The sequence below is a fragment of the Hevea brasiliensis genome, chromosome 7 (genome assembly GCF_030052815.1).
Source record: "Hevea brasiliensis isolate MT/VB/25A 57/8 chromosome 7, ASM3005281v1, whole genome shotgun sequence".
Lineage (NCBI taxonomy): Eukaryota > Viridiplantae > Streptophyta > Magnoliopsida > Malpighiales > Euphorbiaceae > Hevea > Hevea brasiliensis.
The window spans coordinates 88,509,049-88,520,473 of record NC_079499.1 but is presented as its reverse complement, the minus strand read 5'-3'; the positions used below and the strand labels follow the sequence as shown (position 1 = coordinate 88,520,473).

The 11,425-nt window shown below is 36.0% G+C and overlaps 1 protein-coding gene across 1 annotated transcript; it reads left to right on the top strand.

Moving 5' to 3' along the window:
* Window positions 1–1,411: 1,411 nt before the first annotated feature.
* LOC110654869 (serine/threonine/tyrosine-protein kinase HT1) lies at window positions 1,412–5,161 on the top strand. The gene is made up of 6 exons (XM_021810999.2): window positions 1,412–1,557; window positions 3,126–3,258; window positions 3,710–3,905; window positions 4,323–4,444; window positions 4,562–4,720; window positions 4,805–5,161. Exons 1-6 carry the CDS (start codon window positions 1,412–1,414, stop codon window positions 5,114–5,116), a joined length of 1,068 nt encoding a protein of 355 aa, XP_021666691.2. The 3' UTR covers window positions 5,117–5,161.
* Window positions 5,162–11,425: the final 6,264 nt, after the last annotated feature.

The following is an 11,425-nucleotide window of genomic DNA, read 5'->3' as shown; positions in this document are numbered from 1 at the left end:
GTCAGATTTGTTAATTAAATTAAAGTTTTAAGTTGTTGACAAAAAAAAAATCTTGAAAATTTGCTATTAGGCTCATTGGAATAAATAAAAACATAAAATTTCAAAAGAATGGTGAAAAGAATGAGTAGGCTAGAGGATTAAAGCATGACATGCAAGATGCCAAGCAACGCCACAGTGTTAAGTAAGTGGTCTTCATTGTTTTGTTTTCTTAGAAATCTTCTAGTTCTCTGCTACTTCTAAGGTGTATATTCATGAAAATTTCATAGCTTTCATAAACATTATTTTATATATCTCCTTATAGTGGTTGAAAATTAATTTGAATAATAGGTGAACTTAAAAAGAAAAAGAAGTGCAAAAGAAAGAAGAGCAATTGCTTAAAAAATAAAGCATCTCTAAGTTTCATTCCTTTTAGGCACCGGCTAAGGGCCGATTTCAGGCCTATACTAGAATATCCGATTCAAGGTTAAAGGGATCTAAATCAGCCCCTTAGGATTCTCTTGGTTCTGAAATAGTTTTGGTTTCAGTCAGGTTTTTGTTTGATTTCAATTTTGATTGAATTTAACGGTTGAAATTTTTTTAATTTTTAATTTTTTAAAGGAAAAAAAAGATCTGATTTAACCTGAAATTGAGTTGTCAATTTTGATCTATTTCAATATCAATTTTAATTAATTTTGATTCCAAATTAAACCAATTTAGTTTTACTTTTGAGCCGGCCCTTAGGCTAGGTATACATTCTATTTTATTATTTTGCATATGTTTGTATATGTATGGCATGCTTTAGCTAGTCATTAGGGTGGAATAAAACCATCAGCAGCTAGTATGGAGCATTATGATATTGTATTGGCTTATCTAATAATTTGGTTCTGGAAAATTTAAAAATCTAAAAGGTTAAACATAATCCAAACATGAATTAGGTTCTCTATATTTTATTATTATTATTTTTTAGGATGAAACCAGAATTGATCAAGGAGGCTCTAGATCATATATATCATTTGTAAAGCATGCTGCTAATTTGGTGATGAGAGGAAGAGAGGTGGTAGAGGGAAGGGGAAAGATAGTAGACTTTGAATAAGTTTAATTTAGTTTTTTTCATAATACATTATCGATAGAAGGCTTTAAATTTAGATAAAAAGACTAAATAATAAATGAAAAAAAAAATTAAAGATATACTAATATAATTATAAATACATAAAAAATAAGTTTATAAACGACTAAAATATCTAAAAACCTTGTAATAATTAACCCTTATTTTTAAATCAAGCATGCAAATAAATCCCAAAATTCTGAGATGAGTACTAATAAATAAACAAAACTTTGTTTTTAAAGAAAATCAAAATACACTCTTAGATTTGGTCTTTCTTTAAATGATTACTGTGTAATACAAGACCAAGGCAAGCAGAAAACTTTCGCAATGTACGATGCCGAAGGCGAGGAAGAGGGTGGTTTGGAAAACCACTTTATATTCAACATCGATAAGGACTTGCTAATTGATCCCCGTCGTGTTCTTGTTCGTAGATTGATCGCCGAAGGTCCTTATTCTCTCGTCTATGCAGGAGAGTACGTCCTTTTTCTTTGCACTACAAAGAGAGGCTTTTGCTTTTTCGTTATTATGTTTTTCTTGCTTCGAATCACATTTTCTATTTACTTATAAAAAATTTTAAAAAAAAATCATATTTTCTATATGTTCTTGAGTTTTGTTTAAGCTTTTCTTGGGTGATTTTGTTTTCTTGGTTAATTGAGTTATTATCATTTTCATTATTATTTTTTATGTTCAAATTCTGGGTTTTGTTTGGAATGATAAACATAAGTGGGTTTAGAATCAATTTTATATGTTATTGTATGCAAGGTAATACATATTGTTATTAATTTAATACGATCTCATGAATTGTTTTTGTGTTGGAATTAAAGGTTCATTGTTATGATAAAGAAATTATATTTGTGAGTTAAGTCACTAAATGTCATATATTTACGTGAAATATTCATCTCTATCTCATTCTCAGCATAATATAGATCTGTATATGCACATTGCCATGTATAAGTAAGGGAACCAGTTGGATTAAAAATGAATAAGGGAAGAAATTCTCAAGGCTTCTGCTCCATTTGCTGGTTGTCCATGCATTTCATGTAGACATTTTCAACCGTGGGGAGTATTAAAATTTCTTAGTTGGCTACTCTAAAGTCTTTGTGTTTGATTATCAATGCTCTTGTTTTCTTACCAATGTAGTTTCCATGTTAAGAAGCTTGCACAACAATATATAACTACCATATAAAGTCTTTGCTTTTAGGAAACATAATTTGTTAAAGTAATTGATCTGTTATAAACATGGCAATGTACATCACGAATCACAACATCCACAGGCATTTCTTATGATGAAGAAGCATCTACCTCTTATTATGAGGTGTTCCTTAATATTGAAATAATATTAATTGAGGTTTTGAGTTACTTGTGCACTAAAAAATAAATGATAAAATTTAGCCAATTCATTTAAATCTTTGTATGGTTGTCCAAATAAACTAAATGCTTATTTATGGTATGTGTATATGCTATTACTAAGAGAAGCTATTGGTTGAGTTTTAAATTTGTGAACACAAGGATGTGGATGTGTAATTGCATATAAAAGTAAGAAGTGACCCTTTGAGCTCATAGGAACATATCTTTGTCTTGTTCTTTGACATCATTTTATGGAGAATTATTCTAAATCTAGTGTACACAAAAGTAATGCACCCTCCTCTCACAATCAAGTGGCATCCATTCATCAATAAATCCCACTTAATTTTGGGAGGCAAAGCTCCTTTTTAAATGTTAAAAAAAAAACAATATGTTTGTTAAAAATAATGCCAGCAGACGAGATGCATGTGTCTACTTCAAAACCAAGTGGCAGAAGAGAATCTTTTAGCTATTCCACATTGTTTGGATAGAAATGAACAGTAAAGATGATATATTTTCACAAAATTTTGCCTTAATTCATTGTTATTTAACAATACACTACTTTGAAATGCACACTTGTTGTGTATGTTTTTATTTTATATATTCTTGTAAACATTTGGAGTTCTTGTTTTAAGCCTCAATTAAAAAATTTATATCTTGGAATTATAATGTTGATATTTTTGGAATATGCTTCTAGGTATGAATCCAAACCTGTTGCTGTAAAGGTAATACAACCAATGAAAACGTCAGATGTAATTTTGGAACACAAGGTGAAATTTCAGAGGGAGGTTATGTTGCAATCTAGGATGAACCATGGAAACATTGTGAAGGTATTTCATTGTATCAGCTCTTATGTGCATCAATAATTACTTTTCTGATGCATTTATTTTATATTCCAATTTATGTAAACTCTGAATTTTCTGGAAACCTCACTTTACTCTATCTCCGTCCAAACAGAGTGTTAGTTTTAACTTGTTCATGCATTCCACTTATATAGATAAAAGTTCTGATAATAGTTGAAGTAGCACATAAACTTTGGTAATTTAGAGTTTCATCATCTTACATCTGAAATTGATTTGCCATCATAAATGTCTCTACTTTTCTGACCTTCAAATTTGTTGAGTTTAATATGTTTCTAACAATCTAGACCTAACAAAATTCATTTTTGCAGTACATGTTACAATGCTATTTATGCATTTATGCTTTAATCTTTTGAATCCAGAGATAGATCTTGATCAACAATCTTCCTGGTCCTAACTAAGATTTGTGTTGCAAAAGCAGTTAATTGGTGCTTGTGTGGAACCAGCAATGTTCTTACTTACTGAACTTATGGGAGGTGATACACTGCAGAAGCATTTGTTGAGCATCCGCCCAAAGCATTTGGATCTGAAACTTTCTATAAGTTTTGCACTGGATATTTCTCGAGCTATGGAGTACTTGCATGAAAATTGCATCATTCATCGAGACTTGAAGCCTAGTAATTTTTTTTTTCTCTTAGTACCTTTGGTTCGCATCACTAAGGAGTTGATTCATTTGATTGTTCAAGCATAGAAATCGATTTTGATTTGCATAAAATTGTTTCCTTTGTTCATGAGTTTGCAATTTATTTTATTCACATCTATATTCAATGCATAGATGGAACTCTCATGTAGTAGGCAGCTAGTCTTAGCAAAACAAACTGCAAAATTGTAAACCATATGGAATGAACATATGACAAGAATTCTAAAATAATTTAATTAATCCATTTCAATGTATTCAACAAAGCAACATTAAGGGTATTATGTTGATTTTGTACATGCATGATCTTCTAGTAATCTTTGATCTATTGCCAAAATTGTTCAAACATTGTAATTATTGTAAATCATTTACTCAAGTCTCTTTCTGGTTATTTTAGACAATTTACTTCTCACAGAAGACAAGAAACGAATTAAGGTGGCTGACTTTGGGCTAGCTAGAGAGGAGACAACAAACGAAATGACTTGTGAAGCTGGCACTTATAAGTGGATGGCTCCTGAGGTTTCTTTCTTTCTTTTTTTTTTTCCTTTTTCTTTTTTCCCTTCTCTTTCTTGGTTTCAAGGTCTGCATGGCTCAAATCTTATTATAAGTTTAATTCAATCACGTTTTGAAAATTAGTTATTCAGCAAAGCAGCACTTCAAATTGGAAAGAAGAAAAATTATGACCACAAGGTTGATGTGTATAGCTTCTCCATTATTCTTTGGGAGTTGCTCACAAACAAAGCTCCATTCAAGGGAAGGGATAACTTAATTGTGGCATATGCTGCTGCAGCCAATGTATGTTCTCTAAGTGATAAACTATCATAACCATTTTTACTCTCAGAATGAGCAAGATTTTAATGATTCTTTTATTACTTTCAGAATGAAAGGCCTAGCTTGGAGAATATTCCGGAGGAATTAGCCACTCTCTTGCGGTCCTGTTGGTCAGAGAACCCAGCTCTCCGACCAGAATTCATGGAAATCACAAAGTATCTGAAAGAATATCTGTATAGCCTTTGGCCTGCAGATATGACACCTCCCAAAGTAATGGAGATTGAAGATGCCCAAAACAAGACGGGAGAAGATTTCAAGGGCAGTGGCCATGTGACAAAGAAGTCTGCTGAGAGGGCCAAGAAGCAGAAGAGTTCTTCTCCTAGTTTCCTTGTATGTTTTGACAACTGCTTATCTGAATAACCTTGTAGTAGGGCAAAGGCATAGTATTATAAAGATTTAGAAATCAATAACTCCCAGATTAGGCTTGAAATTTTTCTGTATATAATCATTTGTTTTACCGTCATTTGTGATTAAATAGCTTGGTAGGTAGCAGATAGCCTGAGTCAACTTAGTGCCATTGTTTCCATAAACATCATACAAATGAACTGGGCTTGCAGAGACGGAAAGGAAATAAAAGAGAATTATTAGGAAAATAGATAGCTTTGTATCAAGTTGATTTTCGTTCTCCCTCTCTCTCTCTCTCTATTTTCTGAAGAAATTAACTATGTACTCTCTGTTCTCTGCCTGTATTGCAATTGGAAACATGGGGCTACATTCATTCATCAAACTTTAAGAAAGATATTAAATCATATTTAAGAAAAAAAAACAAAGATATTAAAAGAATAATAAAATCCATATCTTATTACATTTTTAATATTGAAAATATATTTTCTACCCAACTAAACGCAGTTCTTTCATTGCTTTTTTCTTTTTCAAGTGATTCTTAACTTTCCATTGGGTTCCTAATTCCAAATTACAGTGCTGCTACTAAGTATTGTATTACGCCGATGTGTCAGACAGATAAGCCTAAAGAGAAGGGTAAGAATTAATGTTTAAATAAGGTAAACCTTTTAGTTAAACTAAGAATTTAATAGCTGAATTTTAAAATTATGTAATTTAGTTTATGATATTTAAATAAACCCTATCATTAAATTTTCATTCAAATTACTATTATTTTTAGCAAAAATAACTAAAATACTATTAACAGTATTTTGAATTTGACAATAATTTAGTTCTTGAAATTTTATTTTATTAATAATTTAGTCTTTATATTTTTAAAATATAGATCCTACTAAATTAAAAAAATTTTAAATTTAATTATAATTATTGTAGACACCATATTTTGACTGACCTTCGAAGGCAATGATCTTTTAAAATTGAAACTTTATTATCCGTTCTCGACCGATGCCTTAATCACAGGTAGTTTTTTCGAACTTACTGATTGCTCGTTCCTGGAACAAATCGATCTCACGCTCAAATTAGATTATTTTCTGATCTCTTGGTCTTTATCAGATGAGTTCGAGTCAATATTGGGTCTCCGGACCATCCAATCTTGCCTGCTGTTGTTCTTCGATCTCTCTATGTGCAAACATCGTAGAATTTCATTTGACTAATGTTGTGATCGGGCTTCTCACGTGAATTCTCCAGATATTCTTTAAACTGAAGTTAAGGTTTTTATTTGGTATAATAATGGTTCCGACCTTAAAAGTTCAAGTCAGTGTCAAATCTTTGCAATTCTAATATTCTAAAGTTTCATTCGGTATGTGGTCATGGCTCCGTCCGATCTCATGTTCGCGCGTAATGTTTTTCTGATCTCTTGGAGTAATTTGATTTCTTTTGATTAATAGTCGCTCTCAGGTTTAATGTTCAACCACATTCAATCAATTAAGTACTCGGACAATTCGGTTTTGGTGCTTCCCGATCTTATCAAGAAATTGAACATAAAAGACTTCAATTTATTCCAAAATAAAATATACAAGTCAATTACCAAGGGGGGTTTTCTCTGCCCTGCTCCCCGGTTACATCCCTCTCTCTCTTCTCACCCTCGTGCTCCTCATCGCTGTCCTCTTCAGCCGCTAGGATGAGTTTATCCATCCAAGAAAAGTCCTCCTCAGGATAACGCTTCTTTAGTTCAGACAATAGGTCGTTATGGGCATTCACATATGCCCCAGCCTCTTTCGTAGTGTTCTCCTCCTACGCTCGAAGTTTCTCAGAAAAACGAGTGAGATCGGCAGATCGACCAGCCCAGGAGACTTCAAGTTCTCACTCCACTTCAACTATCCTCTCTTAGCAATACTTCACCCGATCTTCTAGTTTAATGATGTAATCATTGGCAGTGGAGAGCTGAGCCTTTACAGTTGATGCATCCTGGACCGCCTTAAGAATCTCCTTCCTTAAGATGTGGGTTTTTTCTCTGATTACGTGTTGGTTTGCAATAGCCTCCAAACCCAAACTCATTGTTTGAGTTAGAATATCGTCAATTCTTTCCTCAGCCAACCGGTTCTGATCTTCTTGGAAGCAGATGGAAGAGCCCATGACCTTGGCTAGACCAGAGTTCCCTCACATGGAATGATTTCTTTCTAGCGATCGGATAAGGAGTTGAGCTCCTCGGGAGAGCATTCTAACTGTAGGGCCAGAAGACTCCCCTTTTACATTGGAAGAGATCGGAGGAGGTGGACATTTAATCTGCTGAGGAGGAGAGACGACGACCTCTACTTCCAAGACCGATTGCTCCTGAGGTCGAGGAGGGGAGCTCGGTACTTCTACCAAGTCTCATTGAGGTGTCTGAGCAGCGGCAGCAGTAGCCTCTTTCATCGCTCGTACCTTTCGGGAGACCTCCCTCTTTCACTTGTGGCTCTCTTTGGAAGCGTCACCACCTGCCATACCTGCACAAAGAAGAAGTCAGTGAGTTCTCTAAGATTGAGAGACTAGAGATTTGGATTGTACCAGTAGCAGGACCGAGGTCAGAAAGCTGAAGCTCGTAATCTTCATGGGAGATCAGCCGTATCATCCACCATTTCAGTTCGGCCATGATCGCATCTAAGCACGAATATTTATGGGTGGCCGCCTGAGTTTTTAATTCCTTCACCTTGGCATCTTCGTCTTCAGTTAAAATAAGCTTCTTAGGGACTTGGGGGGACCAAATAATTCCAATTACGTGGGATCCCCTCAAAGTCATTTTGATCCTTGCTCCTAAGGATGAAAAACTGATCCTTCCAGTTCTTCAACGAAGAAGGGAGATTGGTGAAAAACCTGCAGTTCGGCTTGGCCTGAAAGAACCAGAATTCGTCATCCTTTCTTCGGGCAAGCCTATGCAGCTCGACAAAAACCCTAACCATAGGCTCCAATCTCTTGGCTCGGCAGAGGCCTCTGAAGGCTACTAAAGTCCGCCAGGAGTTCAGATGCACTTGAGCCACCGAAACATGGTGGAATTTTAGGACGGCCTTGTAAAATCCATCCAAAGGAAAACGGAGCCCGGACTTCAGCTGCTCCTCGTACACTATGATAAGATCGCCTTCTTCAAAGAAGTGATCAGCCCGAAGATCGCCATGGCATCTGATCAGTTCAAAAGAGTTGATTCGCAGATTGTATTCTTGAGTTATGGATTGGAGTTTCTCTAAGGACTGACAGCAGTTCATCAACTGGCAAGTTCTCCTTTCTCGAAGACATTCCTTGCTTCGGTCTGGTAGCCAGACCAGTAACCGGAATGATGGCTGTGCTGGATCATCCGCTTGGTCTGTTCACATCGCCCTCCTCCGAGGTCCATGAAATATGGACGGAAGGCGGGCTTGCAGCTCTCTGCGCCTCGATACCACTCATTTTCACAAAATAAAAAGGAAAATTAACCGAGAAAAGATCAAAACCCTTACCGGAGTATGAATCGGTGCCTGAAAGCTTTAGAAAGCGAAAGGAAGTGTTGAAATCGCTAGGGGAAGGTCTGAAAATGACATAAGGAAATAAATGACTAACCTTTTCCCTATTTATACTCGTCTGAGCATTAAATGCTCACGAAGTCCCAAGTGACACATCGGTTAGCGAAACCAGGCCACCTCCTTGACACGTCGCAACAAGGTTCCAGAAACATAGTAAAAAAATCAAATAAATGAGATCAGTCAACTAAGGTCATCGGATTGAACAAATTTCCAAACCCACGGATCGGCGAATGGCGATTCATCTAGGGATCAGATCGAGTACACTTATCGGAGATCGGAAAAATAACCAATGCAATAACAAAACAAAAACATTCAAGTAAAAATTTCATTTCATTTCCAAAAGATCATATTACATCATTTGGGTGATCTCAAAAGATTTGATTACATCAGTTGGGCGATCTAAAAGATCTGATTACATTATTTGGGCGATCTCAAAAGATCAAATTATATCATTTGGGCGATCTCTCAAAATCAGCACTACATTCTACCTAGCTTAAGACTATTCCGAAGCCCAGAATGCTTGCCTATGTCAAAGCCTAGTCTTGTGACTGAATCAAAAGATGTGTTTGATCAGAAAGCCAGTAATAAATTCTGGGCAGATGTACAGCTCAGGTGGGGGGACTATGACTCTCATGATATTGAGCGGCATCATGGTTGATGTCATCGATCAGAACCGAGCTGCAATCAGGACCCTCGAGATGGTAAGGAACCAAGTGAACTTCAAAAGGCGGTCACCGACATTAAGATTGAAAGTAGCGGTCCTCTTGTCAGAGATCGGTCTATGAGCTATGCTGATGGGCCAATCCGAGATCAAGGCGTTAATTAGTTTTGACCTTGATCGGTTAATTAGTCCAGTTCCCTCACCATCATCGGATGACACCCTCATAAACCTCTAATCACCGGAGTTGCTCATTTTCGGGAAATGAACAAAGAAAGCATTCGAAAAAAGATTAAAGTGGTTGTCATGGGAAGTATTCTTGCAGGAAAAGCCAGGAACTGAAGAATGAAACATTGAAGGTTCACCGGAGAAGGTTGTGAATATGCAAAGGAAAATCCCTCGGCATATATATAGGGCCCTTGCATTTATTGCATATAGAACCCGAAGCGGAGGCATCGATAACTAAAGAATTTATTGCTTTGACCAATATTAAGAGATTGAGGGAGAGTTCTTACTTGAGCTCTCGAATCAAATGCTTAATACACCAAGAGATTGGGGGGAGAGGTCTTCCCATAATATCCCGAATACTAGGTTGAGGCCCGATGGAGAGTTCTCCTCAAGGCACTCATATTTATAAGACAAAAATTTCCCTGAGAATATCACAACTCCAGCATTCATATTAACCCCCTAAAAATCTATTACATAACACCTATTCACTGAAGGGTCATCTCATGTACTTGTGTTCTTGGGCAACCCAAAATAGTGAAATATCAAATATTCCTTTTATCCGTACAAAGGATTAACATCATCATTCTAACCCCTAAATTATAAATTTATAAAGAGCACAACATTAAATCTGCTTAACCCTCGTTGAGGGATGAGGTGGGGTGCCTAACACCTTCCTCACCCGTATACGGACCCCGAACCTAGAATCTCTATTTTCAAAGTGGATTTTAATTTTTACAAATGGTTTTCTTTAATTTCCCTCAAAATTAACGTGGCAACTCCTCAATTTTTCCACTTCGGAGAGAATCATCCGGTGACCGCAAAAACCCTTGCGATAGCTTGGCGACTCCACTGGGGACTTTTTGACCTTAAACTTGGTTTAGAGGTCCAAAAGCAGATTTAATTTTATGCTCATGTAAATTAAAACCATAATTAGGGGGCTTAACATACAAAATTCAAAAGTTTTAATATATTAATTATTGTTATTCTTTCTAACCATTTTTCTTATTTTGATTATCTTATTTATTACAGCAATCTTCGTCTAAAACTCCCCCATACAGGGAAGAGGTAAATATGTCCCTTCACGCACTGATTACTTACACGATGTCCTCATACACTTCAACCCTATACTCGGGCTTTCTTACCCTTTTAGGAAATAGGAGGGGGTCATGTAACGATATCCGTGGGTTTTGCCCCATTAGTATCTGTGAAGGCTTCTGCTCAGATTGGAACTTGATCCATCTTCTGTGGTACCCGTGGAATTCTCCCGTTAGTATCATGGTGGTGGAATGAGGCCTTGCTGTATACAGTAGGGACAATTTGGGAACCTTTGAGCTTTTAGAACTTGAGCTAAACTATCACATTAGCTGAAAGCCATAGTAAACTACCTCGTAAGATAGAACTATCCAATTAGATAGTACTTACCCGGTATTAGGACTCTCCCTATTCGTAGGACAAAAAGGAAATAATTGCTCTTACTCCACTCCCTCGTTTGCTTTTTAATTTTCTTATGTAATTTAAAGATAATTTTGAATTATGTTGATAAGATAATCTGTACACCTTCCTACCTTGATAGGTGTAAAGATATCATCACCTTAATTCAAAATTACCTAAGTTCATTCAGCTGACCTACTCTCTATAAGTATTGTAAACTGGAGTCTGTAAAGGATAAACAGAAACTTTAAAATGGCATCCTCGAGTCAGTCAACTGAAGGGGTTTCAAGACAGGAACAGAATGCTAGACAATGGTCCAAACTAATTTATTGTTCAAAGTCCCTACAGATTGATGACATAGGGGCAGACATTGGCCCATTACCTCCATTGGATCCAAGTAAGGTTGAGGTTAGAATGACCGGTCTTGAGGATTTATCCAGCAATTGGAAATCACTTCCCAATCATGTCAAAGTAAAGTTT